The sequence below is a fragment of the Oncorhynchus mykiss genome, chromosome 27, assembly GCF_013265735.2.
Source record: "Oncorhynchus mykiss isolate Arlee chromosome 27, USDA_OmykA_1.1, whole genome shotgun sequence".
NCBI classification, from domain to species: domain Eukaryota; kingdom Metazoa; phylum Chordata; class Actinopteri; order Salmoniformes; family Salmonidae; genus Oncorhynchus; species Oncorhynchus mykiss.
This window is the reverse complement of record NC_048591.1, coordinates 48,396,420-48,418,494: the sequence shown is the minus strand read 5'-3', so window position 1 is coordinate 48,418,494 and position 22,075 is coordinate 48,396,420. Positions and strand designations below refer to the sequence as shown.

At 46.0% G+C, this 22,075-nt stretch overlaps 1 protein-coding gene across 1 annotated transcript in view; it reads right to left on the bottom strand.

Moving 5' to 3' along the window:
• The window catches only part of nars2 (asparaginyl-tRNA synthetase 2, mitochondrial), a 57,187-nt gene extending 39,945 nt beyond the window's left edge, over positions 1-17,242 (bottom strand). The window contains exons 1-7 of the mRNA XM_036965512.1: positions 16,844-17,242; positions 15,391-15,500; positions 14,936-15,056; positions 14,106-14,246; positions 10,820-10,900; positions 9,842-9,948; positions 9,370-9,502 (exon numbers count right to left, since the gene is read on the bottom strand). Of these exons, the coding sequence (XP_036821407.1) occupies positions 9,370-9,502; positions 9,842-9,948; positions 10,820-10,900; positions 14,106-14,246; positions 14,936-15,056; positions 15,391-15,500; positions 16,844-16,990 (840 nt within the window). The 5' untranslated portion in view covers positions 16,991-17,242. The remainder of the gene's footprint in view (positions 1-9,369; positions 9,503-9,841; positions 9,949-10,819; positions 10,901-14,105; positions 14,247-14,935; positions 15,057-15,390; positions 15,501-16,843) is intronic.
• Between the last annotated feature and the right edge of the window lie 4,833 nt (positions 17,243-22,075).

Sequence of the window (22,075 nt, the reverse complement as noted above, 5' to 3'; positions counted from 1 at the left end):
TTTAGTCAGGTCTAGGAGTTAACGCCGAGTCATTTAGTCAGGTCTAGAAGGAGTTAATGCCGAGTCATTTAGTCAGGTCTTGAAGGAGTTAATGCCGAGTCATTTAGTCAGGTCTAGGAGTTAATGCCGAGTCATTTAGTCAGGTCTAGAAGGAGTTAATGCCGAGTCATTTAGTCAGGTCTAGAAGGAGTTAATGCCGACTCATTTAGTCAGGTCTAGAAGGAGTTAATGCCGAGTCATTTAGTCAGGTCTAGAAGGAGTTAATGCAGTCATTTAGTCAGGTCTAGAAGGAGTTAATGCCGAGTCATTTAGTCAGGTCTAGAAGGAGTTAATGCCGAGTCATTTAGTCAGGTCTAGAAGGAGTTAATGCCGAGTCCTTTAGTCAGGTCTAGAAGGAGTTAATGCAGTCATTTAGTCAGGTCTAGAAGGAGTTAATGCCGAGTCATTTAGTCAGGTCTAGAAGGAGTTAATGCAGAGTCATTTAGTCAGGTCTAGAAGGAGTTCATGCCGAGTCATTTAGTCAGGTCTAGGAGTTAATGCCGAGTCATTTAGTCAGGTCTAGAAGGAGTTAATGCCGAGTCCTTTAGTCAGGTCTAGAAGGAGTTAATGCAGTCATTTAGTCAGGTCTAGAAGGAGTTAATGCCGAGTCATTTAGTCAGGTCTAGAAGGAGTTAACGCCGAGTCATTTAGTCAGGTCTAGGAGTTAACGCCGAGTCATTTAGTCAGGTCTAGGAGTTAACGCCGAGTCATTTAGTCAGGTCTAGGAGTTAACGCCGAGTCATTTAGTCAGGTCTAGAAGGAGTTAATGCCGAGTCATTTAGTCAGGTCTAGAAGGAGTTAATGCCAAGTCATTTAGTCAGGTCTAGGAGTTAATGCCAAGTAATTTAGTCAGGTCTAGGAGTTAACGCCGAGTCATTTAGTCAGGTCTAGAAGGAGTTAATGCCGAGTCCTTTAGTCAGGTCTAGAAGGAGTTAATGCAGTCATTTAGTCAGGTCTAGAAGGAGTTAATGCCGAGTCATTTAGTCAGGTCTAGAAGGAGTTAACGCCGAGTCATTTAGTCAGGTCTAGGAGTTAACGCCGAGTCATTTAGTCAGGTCTAGGAGTTAACGCCGAGTCATTTAGTCAGGTCTAGGAGTTAACGCCGAGTCATTTAGTCAGGTCTAGAAGGAGTTAATGCCGAGTCATTTAGTCAGGTCTAGAAGGAGTTAATGCCGAGTCATTTAGTCAGGTCTAGGAGTTAATGCCGAGTCATTTAGTCAGGTCTAGAAGGAGTTAATGCCGAGTCATTTAGTCAGGTCTAGAAGGAGTTAATGCCGACTCATTTAGTCAGGTCTAGAAGGAGTTAATGCCGAGTCATTTAGTCAGGTCTAGAAGGAGTTAATGCAGTCATTTAGTCAGGTCTAGAAGGAGTTAATGCCGAGTCATTTAGTCAGGTCTAGAAGGAGTTAATGCCGAGTCATTTAGTCAGGTCTAGAAGGAGTTAATGCCGAGTCCTGTTGTCAGGTCTAGAAGGAGTTAATGCAGTCATTTAGTCAGGTCTAGAAGGAGTTAATGCCGAGTCATTTAGTCAGGTCTAGAAGGAGTTAATGCAGAGTCATTTAGTCAGGTCTAGAAGGAGTTCATGCCGAGTCATTTAGTCAGGTCTAGGAGTTAATGCCGAGTCATTTAGTCAGGTCTAGAAGGAGTTAATGCCGAGTCCTTTAGTCAGGTCTAGAAGGAGTTAATGCAGTCATTTAGTCAGGTCTAGAAGGAGTTAATGCCGAGTCATTTAGTCAGGTCTAGAAGGAGTTAACGCCGAGTCATTTAGTCAGGTCTAGGAGTTAACGCCGAGTCATTTAGTCAGGTCTAGGAGTTAACGCCGAGTCATTTAGTCAGGTCTAGGAGTTAACGCCGAGTCATTTAGTCAGGTCTAGAAGGAGTTAATGCCGAGTCATTTAGTCAGGTCTAGAAGGAGTTAATGCCAAGTCATTTAGTCAGGTCTAGGAGTTAATGCAAAGTAATTTAGTCAGGTCTAGGAGTTAACGCCGAGTCATTTAGTCAGGTCTAGAAGGAGTTAATGCCGAGTCATTTAGTCAGGTCTAGAAGGAGTTAATGCAGAGTCATTTAGTCAGGTCTAGAAGGAGTTAATGCCGAGTCATTTAGTCAGGTCTAGAAGGAGTTAATGCCGAGTCATTTAGTCAGGTCTAGAAGGAGTTAATGCCGAGTCATTTAGTCAGGTCTAGAAGGAGTTAATGCCGAGTCAATTAGTCAGGTTTAGGAGGAGTTAATGCAGAGTCATTTAGTCAGGTCTAGAAGGAGTTAATGCCGAGTCATTTAGTCAGGTCTAGAAGGACTTAATGCCGAGTCCTTTAGTCAGGTCTAGAAGGAGTTAATGCCGAGTCATTTAGTCAGGTCTAGAAGGAGTTAATGCCGAGTCATTTAGTCAGGTCTAGAAGGAGTTAATGCCGAGTCATTTAGTCAGGTCTAGAAGGAGTTAATGCCGAGTCATTTAGTCAGGTCTAGAAGGAGTTAATGCAGTCATTTAGTCAGGTCTAGAAGGAGTTAATGCCGAGTCATTTAGTCAGGTCTAGAAGGAGTTAATGCCGAGTCATTTAGTCAGGTCTAGAAGGAGTTAATGCCGAGTCCTTTAGTCAGGTCTAGAAGGAGTTAATGCCGAGTCATTTAGTCAGGTCTAGAAGGAGTTAATGCCGAGTCCTTTAGTCAGGTCTAGAAGGAGTTAATGCCGAGTCATTTAGTCAGGTCTAGAAGGAGTTAATGCAGTCATTTAGTCAGGTCTAGAAGGAGTTAATGCCGAGTCATTTAGTCAGGTCTAGAAGGAGTTAATGCCGAGTCATTTAGTCAGGTCTAGAAGGAGTTAATTCCGAGTCCTTTAGTCAGGTCTAGAAGGAGTTAATGCAGTCATTTAGTCAGGTCTAGAAGGAGTTAATGCCGAGTCATTTAGTCAGGTCTAGAAGGAGTTAATGCAGAGTCATTTAGTCAGGTCTAGAAGGAGTTCATGCCGAGTCATTTAGTCAGGTCTAGGAGTTAATGCCGAGTCATTTAGTCAGGTCTAGAAGGAGTTAATGTCGAGTCCTTTAGTCAGGTCTAGAAGGAGTTAATGCAGTCATTTAGTCAGGTCTAGAAGGAGTTAATGCCGAGTCATTTAGTCAGGTCTAGAAGGAGTTAACGCCGAGTCATTTAGTCAGGTCTAGGAGTTAACGCCGAGTCATTTAGTCAGGTCTAGGAGTTAACGCCGAGTCATTTAGTCAGGTCTAGGAGTTAACGCCGAGTCATTTAGTCAGGTCTAGAAGGAGTTAATGCCGAGTCATTTAGTCAGGTCTAGAAGGAGTTAATGCCAAGTCATTTAGTCAGGTCTAGGAGTTAATGCCAAGTAATTTAGTCAGGTCTAGGAGTTAACGCCGAGTCATTTAGTCAGGTCTAGAAGGAGTTAATGCCGAGTCATTTAGTCAGGTCTAGAAGGAGTTAATGCCGAGTCATTTAGTCAGGTCTAGAAGGAGTTAATGCCGAGTCATTTAGTCAGGTCTAGAAGGAGTTAATGCCGAGTCATTTAGTCAGGTCTAGAAGGAGTTAATGCCGAGTCATTTAGTCAGGTCTAGAAGGAGTTAATGCCGAGTCAATTAGTCAGGTTTAGGAGGAGTTAATGCAGAGTCATTTAGTCAGGTCTAGAAGGAGTTAATGCCGAGTCATTTAGTCAGGTCTAGAAGGAGTTAATGCCGAGTCATTTAGTCAGGTCTAGAAGGAGTTAATGCCGAGTCATTTAGTCAGGTCTAGAAGGAGTTAATGCAGAGTCATTTAGTCAGGTCTAGAAGGAGTTAATGCAGACTCATTTAGTCAGGTCTAGAAGGAGTTAATGCAGAGTCATTTAGTCAGGTCTAGAAGGAGTTATTGCAGAGTCATTTAGTCAGGTCTAGAATGAGTTAATGCAGAGTAATTTAGTCAGGTCTAGAAGGAGTTAATGCAGAGTCATTTAGTCAGGTCTAAAAGGAGTTATTGCAGAGTCATTTAGTCAGGTCTAGAAGGAGTTAATGCAGAGTCATTTAGTCAGGTCTAGAAGGAGCTAATGCAGAGTCATTTAGTCAGGTCTAGAAGGAGTTAATGCCGAGTCATTTAGTCAGGTCTAGAAGGAGTTAATGCAGAGTCATTTAGTCAGGTCTAGAAGGAGTTAATGCAGAGTCATTTAGTCAGGTCTAGGAGTTAATGCAGAGTCATGTAGTCAGGTCTAGAAGGAGTTAATGCAGAGTCATTTAGTCAGGTCTAGAAGGAGTTAATGCAGAGTCATTTAGTCAGGTCTAGAAGGAGTTAATGCAGAGTCATTTAGTCAGGTCTAGAAGGAGTTAATGCCGAGTCATTTAGTCAGGTCTAGAAGGAGTTAATGCCGAGTCATTTAGTCAGGTCTAGAAGGAGTTAATGCAGAGTCATTTAGTCAGGTCTAGAAGGAGTTAATGCAGAGTCATTTAGTCAGGTCTAGGAGTTAATGCAGAGTCATGTAGTCAGGTCTAGAAGGAGTTAATGCCGAGTCATTTAGTCAGGTCTAGAAGGAGTTAATGCAGAGTAATTTAGTCAGGTCTAGAAGGAGTTAATGCCGAGTCATTTAGTCAGGTCTAGAAGGAGTTAATGCAGAGTCATTTAGTCAGGTCTAGAAGGAGTTATTGCAGAGTCATTTAGTCAGGTCTAGAATGAGTTAATGCCGAGTCATTTAGTCAGGTCTAGAAGGAGTTAATGCAGAGTCATTTAGTCAGGTCTAGAAGGAGTTAATGCAGAGTCATTTAGTCAGGTCTAGGAGTAAATGCAGAGTCATGTAGTCAGGTCTAGAAGGAGTTAATGCAGAGTCATTTAGTCAGGTCTAGAAGGAGTTAATGCAGAGTCATTTAGTCAGGTCTAGAAGGAGTTAATGCAGAGTCATTTAGTCAGGTCTAGAAGGAGTTAATGCAGTCATTTAGTCAGGTCTAGAAGGAGTTAATGCCGAGTCATTTAGTCAGGTCTAGAAGGAGTTAATGCAGAGTCATTTAGTCAGGTCTAGAAGGAGTTAATGCAGAGTCATTTAGTCAGGTCTAGAAGGAGTTATTGCAGAGTCATTTAGTCAGGTCTAGAAGGAGTTAATGCAGAGTAATTTAGTCAGGTCTAGGAGGAGTTAATGCAGAGTCATTTAGTCAGGTCTAGAAGGAGTTAATGCAGAGTCATTTAGTCAGGTCTAGAAGGAGTTAATGCAGAGTCATTTAGTCAGGTCTAGAAGGAGTTATTGCAGAGTCATTTAGTCAGGTCTAGAAGGAGTTATTGCAGAGTCATTTAGTCAGGTCTAGAAGGAGTTAATGCCGAGTCATTTAGTCAGGTCTAGAAGGAGTTAATGCAGAGTCATTTAGTCAGGTCTAGAAGGAGTTAATGCAGAGTCATTTAGTCAGGTCTAGAAGGAGTTAATGCCGAGTCATTTAGTCAGGTCTAGAAGGAGTTAATGCAGAGTCATTTAGTCAGGTCTAGAAGGAGTTAATGCAGAGTCATTTAGTCAGGTCTAGAAGGAGACTGGGTAATGCTGATGAATTTAGTCAATTGGGACTAGGACACAAGTTAATGCAGAGTCATTTAGTCAATCAGGTCTAGAAGGAGACTACTGGATCAAACTGGATCAAACTGATGGGAGCCAGAGCTGTTCCTAATCTCTCCTCGGGGACCCCCAGCCGTATCAAATCTCTCCTCAGGGACCCCCAGCCGTATCAAACCTCTCCTCGGGACCCCCAGCCGTATCAAACCTCTCCTCTGGGACCACCAGCCGTTCCAAATCTCTCCTCGGGACCCCCAGACGTTTCACAATTTTGTTGAAACCCTGAACTAGCTCACCAGATCCAAGTAGTCAAGGTTTTTGATAATTAGTTGACAAGTTGAATCAGGTGTGCTAGCTCTGGAATAGTTTAAATACATGGAACGGCTGGGGTTCCCCGAGGAGAGGTTTGGAACAGCTGGGGTTCCCGAGGAGAGGTTTGGAACAGCTGGGGTTCCCGAGGAGAGGTTTGGAATAGCTGGGGTTCCCGAGGAGAGGTTTGGAACAGCTGGGGTTCCCGAGGAGAGGTTTGGAGCAGCTGGGGTTCCAGAGGAGAGGTTTGGAATGGCTGGGGTTCCAGAGGAGTTGTTTGGAACAGCTGGGGGTTCCCGAGGAGAGATATGGAACGGCTGGGGTTCCCGAGGAGAGATATGGAACAGCTGGGGTCCCCGAGGAGAGGTATGGAACAGCTGGGGTCCCCGAGGAGAGGTTTGGAATGGCTGGGGTTCCAGAGGAGAGGTTTGGAATGGCTGGGGTTCCAGAGGAGAGGTTTGGAACAGCTGGGGTCCCCGAGGAGAGGTTTGGAACAGCTGGGGTTCCCGAGGAGAGGTTTGGAACAGCTGGGGTCCCTGTGGAGAGATATGGAACAGCTGGGGTCCCTGTGGAGAGATATGGAACAGCTGGGGTCCCCGAGGAGAGGTTTGGAACAGCTGGGGTTCCCGAGGAGAGGTTTGGAACAGCTGGGGTCCCCGAGGAGAGGTTTGGAACAGCTGGGGTTCCCGAGGAGAGATATGGAACAGCTGGGGTCCCCGAGGAGAGATATGGAACAGCTGGGGTTCCCTGAGGAGAGGTTTGTAACAGCTGGGGTTCCAGAGGAGAGATATGGAACAGCTGGGGTTCCCGAGGAGAGATATGGAACAGCTGGGGTCCCCGAGGAGAGGTTTGGAACAGCTGGGGTTCCAGAGGAGAGATATGGAACAGCTGGGGTCCCCGAGGAGAGGTTTGGAACAGCTGGGGTCCCCGAGGAGAGATATGGAACAGCTGGGGTTCCCTGAGGAGAGGTTTGGAACAGCTGGGGTTCCAGAGGAGAGATATGGAACAGCTGGGGTTCCCGAGGAGAGATATGGAACAGCTGGGGTCCCCGAGGAGAGGTTTGGAACAGCTGGGGTTCCAGAGGAGAGATATGGAACAGCTGGGGTTCCCGAGGAGAGATATGGAACAGCTGGGGTCCCCGAGGAGAGGTTTGGAACAGCTGGGGTCCCCGAGGAGAGATATGGAACAGCTGGGGTTCCAGAGGAGAGATATGGAACAGCTGGGGTCCCCGAGGAGAGGTTTGGAACAGCTGGGGTCCCCGAGGAGAGATATGGAACAGCTGGGATTCCAGAGGAGAGATATGGAACAGCTGGGGTCCCCGAGGAGAGGTTTGGAACAGCTGGGGTCCCCGAGGAGAGATATGGAACAGCTGGGGTCCCCGAGGAGAGGTTTGGAATGGCTGGGGTTCCAGAGGAGAGGTTTGGAATGGCTGGGGTTCCTGAGGAGAGGTTTGGAACAGCTGGGGTCCCCGAGGAGAGATATGGAACAGCTGGGGGTCCCCGAGGAGAGGTTTGGAACAGCTGGGGTCCCTGAGGAGAGGTTTGGAACAGCTGGGGTCCCCGAGGAGAGATATGGAACAGCTGGGGTCCCCGAGGAGAGGTTTGGAACAGCTGGGGTCCCCGAGGAGAGATATGGAACAGCTGGGGTCCCCGAGGAGAGATATGGAACAGCTGGGGTCCCCGAGGAGAGATATGGAACAGCTGGGGTCCCCGAGGAGAGGTTTGGAACAGCTGGGGTCCCCGAGGAGAGTTATGGAACAGCTGGGGTTCCAGAGGAGAGATATGGAACAGCTGGGGGTCCCCGAGGAGAGGTTTGGAACAGCTGGGGTCCCCGTGGAGAGGTATGGAACAGCTGGGGTTCCCCGAGGAGAGGTATGGAACAGCTGGGGGTCCCCGAGGAGAGGTATGGAACAGCTGGGGTTCCCCGAGGAGAGGTTTGGAACAGCTGGGGTTCCAGAGGAGAGGTTTGGAACAGCTGGGGTTCCCCGAGGAGAGGTTTGGAACAGCTGGGGTCCCCGTGGAGAGATATGGAACAGCTGGGGTCCCCGTGGAGAGATTTGGAACAGCTGGGGTCCCCGAGGAGAGATATGGAACAGCTGGGGTTCCCCGAGGAGTTGTTTGGTACAGCTGGGGTCCCCGAGGAGAGGTTTGGAACAGCTGGGGTCCCCGTGGAGAGATATGGAACAGCTGGGGTCCCCGTGGAGAGATTTGGAACAGCTGGGGTCCCCGAGGAGAGATATGGAACAGCTGGGGTTCCCCGAGGAGTTGTTTGGAACAGCTGGGGTCCCCGAGGAGAGATATGGAACAGCTGGGGTCCCCGTGGAGAGATATGGAACAGCTGGGGTTCCCGAGGAGAGGTTTGGAACAGCTGGGGTCCCCGAGGAGAGATATGGAACAGCTGGGGTCCCCGAGGAGAGGTTTGGAACAGCTGGGGTCCCCGAGGAGAGATATGGAACAGCTGGGGTCCCCGAGGAGAGGTTTGGAACAGCTGGGGTCCCCGAGGAGATATATGGAACAGCTGGGGTTCCCCGAGGAGAGGTATGGAATGGCTGGGGTTCCAGAGGAGAGGTTTGGAACAGCTGGGGTTCCAGAGGAGAGGTTTGGAACAGCTGGGGTCCCCGAGGAGAGGTTTGGAATGGCTGGGGTTCCAGAGGAGAGGTTTGGAACAGCTGGGGTTCCAGAGGAGAGGTTTGGAACAGCTGGGGTTCCAGAGGAGAGATATGGAACAGCTGGGGTCCCCGAGGAGAGGTTTGGAATGGCTGGGGTTCCAGAGGAGAGGTTTGGAACAGCTGGGGTCCCCGAGGAGAGGTTTGGAACAGCTGGGGTCCCCGAGGAGAGATATGGAACAGCTGGGGTCCCCGAGGAGAGATATGGAACAGCTGGGGTTCCAGAGGAGAGATATGGAACAGCTGGGGTTCCAGAGGAGAGGTTTGGAACAGCTGGGGTCCCCGAGGAGAGGTTTGGAACAGATGGGGTCCCCGAGGAGAGATATGGAACAGCTGGGGTCCCCGAGGAGAGGTATGGAACAGCTGGGGTCCCCGAGGAGAGGTTTGGAATGGCTGGGGTTCCAGAGGAGAGGTTTGGAACTGCTGGGGTTCCAGAGGAGAGGTTTGGAACTGCTGGGGTTCCAGAGGAGAGGTTTGGAACAGCTGGGGGTCCCCGAGGAGAGGTATGGAACAGCTGGGGGTCCCCGAGGAGAGGTTTGGAACAGCTGGGGGTCCCCGAGGAGAGATATGGAACAGCTGGGGTCCCCTGAGGAGAGGTTTGGAACAGCTGGGGTCCCCGAGGAGAGATATGGAACAGCTGGGGTCCCCGAGGAGAGATATGGAACAGCTGGGGTTCCCCGAGGAGAGATATGGAACAGCTGGGGTTCCAGAGGAGTTGTTTGGAACAGCTGGGGTCCCCGAGGAGAGGTTTGATAACCACTGCTCTAGTGACTGTGTGAAGGAGATCTCTGCCTCCACCATGTACTGTAGAGTATTACAAGTTAGAAACGTTTTATATAAGGGGACTTATATTCCATACCTTCATTAGATCCTCGAGTGACTGTGTGAAGGAGATCTCTGCCTCCACCATGTAGAATTCAGCCAGGTGACGTCTGCTCTGAGAGTTCTCTGCCCGGAACGTTGGTCCAAAAGCGTACACTCCAGGAAACGCCCTGGAAGAGACATAGAACACACAAAGTATAAATACTGCATTCGTACAATACTCTCTCTGGATCTTATGAGTGAGTGAGTGAGTGAGTGAGTGAGCGAGTGAGTGAGTGAGTGAGTGAGTGAGTGAGTGAGTGAGTGGGTGAGTGAGTGGACGGGCGGGGTGGGTGTGTGAGTGAGTGAGTGAGTGAGTGAGTGAGTGAGTGAGTGAGTGAGTGAGTGAGTGAGTGGGCGGGGTGGGTGTGTGAGTGAGTGTGTGAGTGAGTGAGTGAGTGAGTGAGTGAGTGAGTGACCAAAAGACTGACTGAATTAAAGCATGGTACTGAGTTCCAGTATCTCCTCACCCAGCCATGACCTCCAGATGCAGCTGCCCAGAGACAGTCAGGTACGCTGGGACAGAGAAGAAGTGTTGGTGCCCTTCCTCATCCTGGTTCTTCTCCTGACCTGCAGGCTGAGGGAAGATAGAAGACACATTAATCCTTCTCTTTACAATAACAACTAGATGGTCAAACGAAACTGCTCCACAAGTCCCAAGTATTGTCATTATTATGCTGAGGCTTTATTTACAGCACCATTTTTTTGATTGACAGATCAGAATTGTAATTCTCTGACAGACAGATCAGAATTGTAATTCTCTGACAGACAGATCAGAATTGTAATTCTCTGACAGACAGATCAGAATTGTAATTCTCTGACAGACAGATCAGAATTGTAATTCTCTGACGGACAGATCAGAATTGTAATTCGCTGACAGACAGATCAGAATTGTAATTCTCTGACAGACAGATCATAATTGTAATTCTCTGACAGACAGATCATAATTGTAATTCTCTGACAGACAGATCAGAATTGTAATTCTCTGACAGACAGATCAGAATTGTAATTCTCTGACAGACAGATCAGAATTGTAATTCTCTGACAGACAGATCAGAATTGTAATTCTCTGACAGACAGATCATAATTGTAATTCTCTGACAGACAGATCAGAATTGTAATTCTCTGACAGATCAGAATTGTAATTCTCTTGACAGACAGATCAGAATTGTAATTCTCTGACAGACAGAACAGAATTGTAATTCTCTGACAGACAGATCAGAATTGTAATTCTCTGACGGACAGATCAGAATTGTAATTCTCTGACAGACAGATCAGAATTGTAATTCTCTGACAGACAGATCAGAATTGTAATTATCTGACAGACAGATCAGAATTGTAATTCTCTGACAGACAGATCAGAATTGTAATTCTCTGACAGACAGATCAGAATTGTAATTCTCTGACAGACAGATCAGAATTGTAATTCTCTGACAGACAGAGCTCACCTCAACCTGGAAGAGCTCTCCTGCCCCTTCACAGTCATTAGAGGTGAGGACTGGGGTGTGGACCTGAATAAAGCCCTTCTCCTGCAACAACAACAACACTGACATGATCATCCAACAACAACACTGACATGATCATCCAACAACAACAACAACACTGACATTATCATCCAACAACAACAACAACACTGACATGATCATCCAACAACAACAACAACACTGACATTATCATCCAACAACAACACTGACATTATCATCCAACAACAACACTGATATTATCATCCAACAACAACAACAACACTGACATGATCATCCAACAACAACAACAACACTGACATTATCATCCAACAACAACACTGACATTATCATCCAACAACAACACTGACATTATCATCCAACAACAACAACACTGACATTATCATCCAACAACAACACTGACATTATCATCCAACAACAACAACAACACTGACATTATCATCCAGACTGGGGTGTGGACCTGAATAAAGCCCTTCTCCTCCAACAACAGCAACACTGACATTATCATCCAACAACAACACTGACATTATCATCCAACAACAACAACACTGACATTATCATCCAACAACAACAACACTGACATTATCATCCAACAACAACAACAACACTAACATTATCATCTAACAACAACACTGACATTATCATCCAGACTGGGGTGTGGACCTGAATAAAGCCCTTCTCCTCCAACAACAGCAACACTGACATTATCCTCCAACAACAGCAACACTGACATTATCATCCAACAACAACAACAACACTGACATTATCATCCAACAACAACACTGACATTATCATCCAACAACAACACTGACATTATCATCTGGACTGGGGTGTGGACCTGAATAAAGCCCTTCTCCTGCAACAACAACAACACTGACATTATCATCCAACAACAACAACACTGACATTATCATCCAACAACAACAACAACAACACTGACATTATCATCCAACAACAACAACAACACTGACATTATCATCCAGACTGGGGTGTGGACCTGAATAAAGCCCTTCTCCTGCAACAACAACAACAATGACATTATCATCCAACAACAACAACAACACTGACATTATCATCCAGACTGGGGTGTGGACCTGAATAAAGCCCTTCTCCTGCAACAACAACAACAATGACATTATCATCCAACAACAACAACAACACTGACATTATCATCCAGACTGGGGTGTGGACCTGAATACAGCCCTTCTCCTGCAACAACAACAACAATGACATTATCATCCAACAACAACACTGACATTATCATCCAACAACAACAACAACAACACTGACATTATCATCCAACAACAACAACAACACTGACATTATCATCCAGACTGGGGTGTGGACCTGAATAAAGCCCTTCTCCTGCAACAACAACAACAATGACATTATCATCCAACAACAACAACAACACTGACATTATCATCCAGACTGGGGTGTGGACCTGAATACAGCCCTTCTCTTGCAACAATGACATTTCACACTATTGGGTCAGCTTGGATATTGTACTTCCCGACATGGTTCCAGCACCAACGGTGGATGAGAAGGCTAGCCAGACCAGCCCAGCAAAGCCTGGCTTGGGACAGTAGTGTGAAAAGGATATGAGTTGGTATAACAATGATATTCTATGAAAAGCCAACTGACATTTACTCCTGAGGTGCTGACCTGTTCACCGGAAAGTGCTACCTGTCCCAGACCTGCTGTTTACAACTCTCTAGAGACAGCAGGAGTGGTAGAGATACTCTTAATGATCGGCTATGAAAAGCCAACTGACATTTACTCCTGAGGTGCTGACCTGTTGCACCCTCGACAACTACTGTGATTATTATTATCTCCACCAGGCACAGCCAGAAGAGGACTGGCCACCCCTCATAGCCTGGTTCCTCTCTAGGTTTATAATCTCCACCCGGCACAGCCAGAAGAGGACTGGCCACCCCTCATAGCCTGGTTCCTCTCTAGGTTTATAATCTCCACCCGGCACAGCCAGAAGAGGACTGGCCACCCCTCATAGCCTGGTTCCTCTCTAGGTTTATAATCTCCACCCGGCACAGCCAGAAGAGGACTGGCCACCCCTCATAGCCTGGTTCCTCTCTAGGTTTATAATCTCCACCCGGCACAGCCAGAAGAGGACTGGCCACCCCTCATAGCCTGGTTCCTCTCTAGGTTTATAATCTCCACCCGGCACAGCCAGAAGAGGACTGGCCACCCCTCATAGCCTGGTTCCTCTCTAGGTTTATAATCTCCACCCGGCACAGCCAGAAGAGGACTGGCCCACCCCTCATAGCCTGGTTCCTCTCTAGGTTTATAATCTCCACCCGGCACAGCCAGAAGAGGACTGGCCACCCCTCATAGCCTGGTTCCTCTCTAGGTTTATAATCTCCACCCGGCACAGCCAGAAGAGGACTGGCCACCCCTCATAGCCTGGTTCCTCTCTAGGTTTATAATCTCCACCCGGCACAGCCAGAAGAGGACTGGCCCACCCCTCATAGCCTGGTTCCTCTCTAGGTTTATAATCTCCACCCGGCACAGCCAGAAGAGGACTGGCCACCCCTCATAGCCTGGTTCCTCTCTAGGTTTATAATCTCCACCCGGCACAGCCAGAAGAGGACTGGCCCACCCCTCATAGCCTGGTTCCTCTCTAGGTTTATAATCTCCACCCGGCACAGCCAGAAGAGGACTGGCCCACCCCTCATAGCCTGGTTCCTCTCTAGGTTTATAATCTCCACCCGGCACAGCCAGAAGAGGACTGGCCCACCCCTCATAGCCTGGTTCCTCTCTAGGTTTATAATCTCCACCCGGCACAGCCAGAAGAGGACTGGCCCACCCCTCATAGCCTGGTTCCTCTCTAGGTTTATAATCTCCACCCGGCACAGCCAGAAGAGGACTGGCCACCCCTCATAGCCTGGTTCCTCTCTAGGTTTATAATCTCCACCCGGCACAGCCAGAAGAGGACTGGCCCACCCCTCATAGCCTGGTTCCTCTCTAGGTTTATAATCTCCACCCGGCACAGCCAGAAGAGGACTGGCCCACCCCTCATAGCCTGGTTCCTCTCTAGGTTTATAATCTCCACCCGGCACAGCCAGAAGAGGACTGGCCACCCCTCATAGCCTGGTTCCTCTCTAGGTTTCTAGAGTTTCTCCTAGCCACCGTGCTTCTACACCTGCCTTGCTTGCTGTTTGGGGTTTTAGAAGGGCTTTATAAATCCATTTGATTGACATTCTAGTCTACTGGTCTAACATTGGTCTCATCTCACCTTGAAATATTGCTGTATAGCAGCGGTGGCTTCGCTGCGTATTCTCAGCAGGGAACTGAAGGCGTTGGTTTTACACCTCAGGTGGGGAAACTGACGGATGTATTCCAGACCATGTTTCTCCTTGATCTTAAAGGGGAAGTCCTGCAACAACAACAGATATTATACATTCTCCAACCACATCTATCAGGTTATATATTTACATTCTCCAACCACATCTATCAGGTTATATATTTACATTCTCCAACCACATCTATCTGGTTATATATTTACATTCTCCAACCACATCTATCAGGTTATATATTTACATTCTCCAACCACATCTATCTGGTTATATATTTACATTCTCCAACCACATCTATCAGGTTATATATTTACATTCTCCAACCACATCTATCTGGTTATATATTTACATTCTCCAACCACATCTATCTGGTTATATATTTACATTCTCCAACCACATCTATCAGGTTATATATTTACATTCTCCAACCACATCTATCTGGTTATATATTTACATTCTCCAACCACATCTATCTGGTTATATATTTACATTCTCCAACCACATCTATCTGGTTATATATTTACATTCTCCAACCACATCTATCTGGTTATATATTTACATTCTCCAACCACATCTATCTGGTTATATATTTACATTCTCCAACCACATCTATCAGGTTATATATTTACATTCTCCAACCACATCTATCTGGTTATATATTTACATTCTCCAACCACATCTATCAGGTTATATATTTACATTCTCCAACCACATCTATCTGGTTATATATTTACATTCTCCAACCACATCTATCTGGTTATATATTTACCACAGGGTTACATTCTCCAACCACATCTATCTGGTCAGCCTGCAGTTCCACGTCCTGCTTGCGGCTGGGACTCGTGACCAGGCTTCCTGAGATCTCCACAGCACTCCCAAACGTCAGCAGTCTGGAGAAGAAGAACCAACCAGGAAAGAACAGAGAAGTGATCATCAAGCCAATGACAGGTATAGTAATATATCACATAACTACACAAGTCACTTCACCCCAAAGGGAAGAGAGTGCTATGGGCCCAGGTCTAAATTAGTGCACTATACAGGGAAGAGGGTGCTATGGGCCCTGGTCTAAAGTAGTACACTATACAGGGAAGAGGGTGCTATGGGCCCTGGTCTAAAGTAGTACACTATATAGGGAAGAGGGTACTATGGGCCCTGGTCTAAAGTAGTGCACTATACAGGGAAGAGGGTGCTATAATAAAAGGTAGCCTACAGGTACATCCTCACCTGTGGTTGAGCTCTGAGCTGGCCACTACCTGTAGAGACTGAAGGGAGCTCCCGTCATTCACATGGAGGAACAGATTCTCCTTCTGGGGTCTCACAGAGCGAACCCAGCCCTAGGATATCAGAGGGAACGTATATTACAGTACATTATAGACTTTTTCTGTTGAATTTTACCCCCTTTTTCTCCCCAATTTCATAGTATCCAATTATTAGTAGTTACTATCTTGTCTCATCGCTACAACTCCCAGGAGAGACGACGGTCGAAAGTCATGCGTCCTCCGAAACACAACCCAGCCAAGCCACACTGCTTCTTAACACAGCCCGCATCCAACCCGGAAGCCAGCCGCACCAATGTGTCGGAGGAAACACCGTGCACCTGGCGACCTTGGTTAGCACTGCGCCCGGCCCGCCACAGGAGTCGCTGATGCGCGATGAGACAAGGATATCCCTAGAGTCTCTGGTGGCACAGCTAGCGCTGCGATGCAGTGCCTTAGACCACTGCGCCACCCGGGAGGCCACATTATAGACTTTGACCAGCTCAGCCGTAGGATATCAGGGGGACACAGTGGTGTAAAGTACTTAAAAGTAAAAATAGTAAAAATAGTACTACTTAAGTCATTTTTGGGGGGTATCTGTACTTTACTTTTGATATTTTGACCACTTTTACTTCACTACATTCCAAGAGAAAATCATGTACTTTCTACTCCATACATTTTCCTCGACACCCAAAATAACTCATTACATTTTGAATGTTTAGCTGGACAGTAAAATGGTCCAATTCACACACACTGTAAATTATATGTGTCGGAGTGTGACCCTGGCTACCTGTAAATAAAACAGAAAGACGTCTGGTTTTATTAATACTTTCACTTTTGATTCTTAAGTATATTTTAGCAATTAAATGTACTTTTGATACTTAAGTATATTTCAAACCAAATACTTTGACTTTTACTCAAGTAGTATTTTACTGGGTGACTTTCACTTGACTCATTTTCTATTAAGGTATCTTTACTTTTACTCAAGTATGACAACTGCGTTTAAAAAAAAAACATTTGAGTCATTTAGCAGACACTCTTATCCAGAGTGACTTACAGGATTCATCTTAAGATAGCTAAAGTTAGGTGGGACAACCACATATCACAGGCATAGAAAATACATTTCTTCACCACAGGAGGGACAGTACATTACAATATACACTTTGACCAACTCGGTCCTGAGTGAAATAGCTAAATACAGTAATCTGTAATTAACCTTTCAGAAATGAAGTTACAAATGTAATATTTGGAAATGACAGTAGCAGTGATGAACACTGAGCAGCAGAGCGCTGAGGGTCATTCATTCATTCACTTCTCATTCATTCATTTATGACCGTATTTTATTTAACCTTTAAGGCATGTCAGTTGAGAAGAAATGCTTCATTTACAATGCCGGTCTACAGTAGACACAATTACAATACCTGCACTTTGATTTTTGTTCCCACTTCTAAATTTGAGATTGCCTCGCATATTCGGAGCTTTCTGGGTGTCTCCTGGCAGTAATATCGAAGGCTTTGCAACATTCCAAGAGCTGCTTCAGACAACCACAACCTATTAGCCGGCAACATTGTTACTATATGCCTCGAAATTTAGACGTTGAACAAATAAATAGTTTAGTTACAGACGCTATATTATGCAATATGGAGCTACAATTACTAAAATACAAAAGAGGTAGACGATTTCTTCATTATGACGGTTAAATTCAGTTTATAAAACACTAGTTGACATTCACGTTGTCCCGTTCATCCTGGTTGAATATCACTTCCCGTTTGGGTCTCTGGCTATTGGTGCTCCTTCTTCTTCGTCTTCTTCTATTGGGTTGAACTGCGGTTGGCTATTGGTGCTCCTTCTTCTTCGTCTTCTTCTATTGGGTTTAACGTCGGTTGGCTATTGGTGCTCCTTCTTCTTCGTCTTCTTCTATTGGGTTTAACGTCGGTTGGCTATTGGTGCTCCTTCTTCTTCGTCTTCTTCTATGGGGTTGAACGGCGGTTGGCTATTGGTGCGATTCTGTGACATTTCTTTTCAACTAGACAATACGACTATGCTGAACCGTGTGGCACTGGTCCATCACCAGAGACGTGACCGGGAAGAAACGGCCCGTCTCTAATCTGCACCGCTCGGTTATGTTGACAACAAGGCAGCATCTCAGATTGAACAATGACACAGAGATTTCACCGGATTGTATAAAAATGTTTTAAAGCATTCGCTTGACATTTCCAATCACTAGCAAATATGGTCGTGAGAGGAAGCCAAGTGGCCGGCAGTGGGAGGAGATATAACGAGGTGGATTTTATCTCAATACAGTTTTCTGTTCACAAAACTAGAATATGTTACAAATAGAGTGGACCAAGTTTGGTAGGCTTTACCCCTAGACAACGTTTTTTTTTAATGTCGTTGATTAGGAGTGCAAAGGCGAAATGAGTTATGGCACAAGGGCTATTTACAGAGTAGGCGTTCCCTAACGGAAATATGCAACTGTGTGCTAGAACGGACCAATAGAATCTCGCTAGCTCGTTTATGGCTCTGCCCACTATGACTCATTTGTTTTCGTTTGAAACGACAGGTAGTGGTCTATCTTGGTTTATTTATAAAAATCTTTGTCAGCATAGTGCATCGTCCAGAAACAAACAATCCCTTTTCCGTCAAATATATGTTTGAATTTTTTCAAACCAGTTTCAGTTTGGAAGGCAAATCACTTTTCCATGTGAAAACCGCGGGGTTTTCCTAAATGTTTATTCATACACACACTTCTAACCATACTCATCGTGCTTAATTACGTCACTGTTGTTTTGACCTCATGCCAAAGAGGCAGCCCGGTTCCAAAACTAATGCGATCAACTTTCACCCTGTTAAAAAACCTCTAATCGGGCGCCCTGGCAAGATCAATCGAATCCCCTCAATCTCCCTACGAATATGACTCGTGCTCTAATTCCTTCTGGTAGAGTGTAGTTCTTTAAAGGACAAACAGGTCAAAATAACACATCACACTAAAATAATTGTATAATTTGTAGAAATGATTTCAATTCCATTGAATGTACTGTCTTTGATGTGATCCAACTAAAACAATTGTTCACTAACATTTTATGGGGATTAACATTTCTGAAATTACCACAGAGAACATGATTAAACACACTGAATGTTACTGCAGTATATTCCTCCTGGATGCAATGTTTTCTTTATTTGCCATTGGCTATAGCCTACGGTCTATCAATGTCGCATTTGTTTCCCGCTCTCTGACCTCTGACCTGTGTCTGATGTGATTTGATATTTCCAAATCCTCATGAAGGCAGATGATGTAGGAAGTTAACAATAATAATGTACAGTGCCTTGCGAAAGTATTCGGCCCCCTTGAACTTTGCGACCTTTTGCCACATTTCAGGCTTCAAACATAAAGATATAAAACTGTATTTTTTGTGTGAAGAATCAGCAACAAGTGGGACACAATCATGAAGTGGAACGACATTTATTGGATATTTCAAACTTTTTTAACAAATCAAAAACGGAAAAATTGGGCGTGCAAAATTATTCAGCCCCCTTAAGTTAATACTTTGTAGCGCCACCTTTTGCTGCGATTACAGCTGTAAGTCGCTTGGGGTATGTCTCTATCAGTTTTGCACATCGAGAGACTGAAATAGTTTAAGTGTAGATTGGAAATGTAATTTTTTTCACATCACAACTCCCCCTGAGAGTGTAACAAAGAGCCACCCTGGAGAAAGCAGGTTGATGGGGCGGCAGGGTAGCCTAGTGCTTAGAGGTTGGCGTGCCTTGTGTATTATTCACATCTGCCTTGAAATGCCTTCATTAAAGGCCCAGTGCAGGTAAACATGTGATTTTGCTGTATTTTCTTTAAATACTAACTGCTCATTTGGAAAGTATTCAGACCCCTTGACTTTTCCACATTTTGTTACGTTACAGCCTTATTCTCGTTTTTATAAATTTTTTAAAGTTTTTAAAAACAATAAAATGGAAATATCACATTTACATAAGTATTCAGACCCTTTACTCAGTATTTTGTTGAAGCATCTTTGGCAGCCTTGAGTCTTCTGGGGCTACAAGCTTGGCACAACTATATTCAGGAAGATTCTCCCATTCTTCTTCGCACATCCTCTCAAGCTCTGTCAGGTTGGATGGGGAGCGTCACTGCAGAGCTATTTTCAAGTTTCTCCAGAGATGTTCAATTGGGTTCACTGGATGGGCCACTCAAGGACATTCAGAGACTTGTCCTGAAAACACTCCTGCGTTGTCTTGGCTGTGTGCTTAGGGTCGTTGTCCTGTTGGAGGGAACATCTTTGCCCCAGTCTGAGGTGCTGAGCTGTAGGAGTGGCTTCCGTCTGGCCACTCTACCATAAAGGCCTGATTGGTGGAATGCTGCAGAGATGGTTGTCCTTCTGGAAGGTTCTCCCATCTCCACAGAGGAACTCTTGAGCTCAGTCAGAGTGACCATCCAGTTCTTGGTCACCTCCATGACCAAGGCCCTTCTCTCCCGATTGCTCAGTTTGGCTGGGCGGCCAGCTCTAGGCAGAGTCTTGGTGGTTCCAAACTTCTTCCATTTAAGAATGATGGAGGCCACTGTGTTCTTGGGGACCTTCAATGCTGCAGAAATGTTTTGGTACCCTTCTCCAGATCTGTGCTTCGACACAATCCTGTCTCTGAGCTCTACAGACAATTCCTTCGACCTTGTGGCTTGGTTTTTGCTCTGACATGCACAGTCAACTGTGGTACCTTATATAGACAGGTGTGTGCTTTTCCAAATCATGTCCAATAAATTGAATTTCACACAGGTGGACTCCAATTAAGTTGTAGAAACATCTCAAGGAGGATCAATGGAAACAGCATGCACTTGAGCTCAATTTCGAGGAAAAACTATGATTTCATCCATTTTAGAATAAGGCTGTAAAGTAACAAAATGTGGAAAAAGTCAAATGGTCTGAATGATTTCCGAATGCCCTGTAGATATACACACTACACGACCAAAAGTATGTAAACACCTGCTCATCAAACATCTCATTTCAAAATCATGGGCATTAATATTGAGTTGGTTCCCCTTTGCTGCTGTAACAGCCTCCACTCTTCTGGGAAGGCTTTCCACTAGATGTTGGAACATTGCTGCTATAACAGCCTCCACTCTTCTGGGAAGGCTTTCCACTGGAACGTTGCTGCGGGGACTTGCTTCCATTCAGCCACAAGAGCATTAGTGAGATTGGGCACTGATGTTGGGTGATAAGGCCTGTCTTGCAGTCAGTGTTCCAATTCATCACAAAGGTGTTAGATGGGGTTTAGGTCAGGACTCTGTGCAGGCCAGTCAAGTTCTTCCACTCGGATCTCAACAAACCATTTCTGTATGGACCTCGCTTTGTGCATGGAGGCATTGTCGTGCTGAAACAGGAAAGGACCTTCCCCAAACTGTTGCTACAAAGTTGGAAGCACAGAATCGTATACAATGTTATTGTATGCTGTAGCGGTAAGATTTCCCTTCACTGGAACTAAGGGGCCTAACCTGAACCATGAAATACAGCCCTAGACCATTATTCCTCCTCCACTAAACTTTACAGTTGGCACTGGGGCAGGTAGCGTTCTCCTGGCATCTGTCAAACCGGCGAGCTTTACACATCTCCATCCGATGTTTGAACATGTATGAACATAAACTGAACAAGTTCCACAGACATGTGACTAACAGAAATTGAATAATGTGTCCCTGAACAAAGGGGGGGGGGGGGGGGTCAAAATCAAAAGTATGAGTCAGTATCTGGTGTGGCCACCAGCTGCATTAGGTACCGTGCATCTCCTCCTCATGGACTGCACCAGATTTTACCGTTCTTGCTGTGATATGTTACCCCACTCTTCCACCAAGGCACTTGCAAGTTCCCGGACATTTCTGGGGGGAATGGCCCTAGCCCTTACCCTCCGATCCAACAGGTCCCAGACGTGCTCAATGGGATTGAGATCCGGGCTCTTCGCTGGCCATGGCAGAACACTGACATTCCTGTCTTGCAGGAAATCGCGCACAGAACGAGCAGTATGGCTGGTGGCATTGTCATGCTGGAGAGTCATGTCAAGATGAGCCTGCAGGAAGGGTACCACATGAGGGAGGATGTCTTCCCTGTAACGCACAGCGTTGAGATTGCCTGCAATGACAACAAGCTCAGTCTGATGATGCTGTGACACACCGCCCCAGACCATGACGGACCCTCCACCTCCAAATCGATCCTTCTCAAGAGTACAGGCCTCGGTGTAACGCTCATTCCTTCGACGATAAACACAAATCTGACCATCACTCCTGGTGAGACAAAACCGCGACTCGTCAGAGAAGAGCACTTTTTGAAAGTCCTGTCTGGTCCAGCGACGGTGGGTTTGTGCCCATAGGTGACGTTGTTGCCAGTGATGTCTGGTGAGGACCTGCCTTACAACAGGCCTACAAGCCCTCAGTCCAGCCTCTCTCAGCCTATTGTAGACAGTCTGAGCACTGATGGAGGGATTGTGCATTCCTGGTGTAACTCGGGCAGTTGTTGTTTCCATCTGTACCTGATCCGCAGGTGTGATGTCCGGATGTACCGATCCTGTGCAGGTGTTGTTACACATGGTCTGCCACTGCAAGGACGATCAGCTGTCCATCCTGTCTCCCTGTAGCCCTGTCTTAGGCGTCTCACAGTACG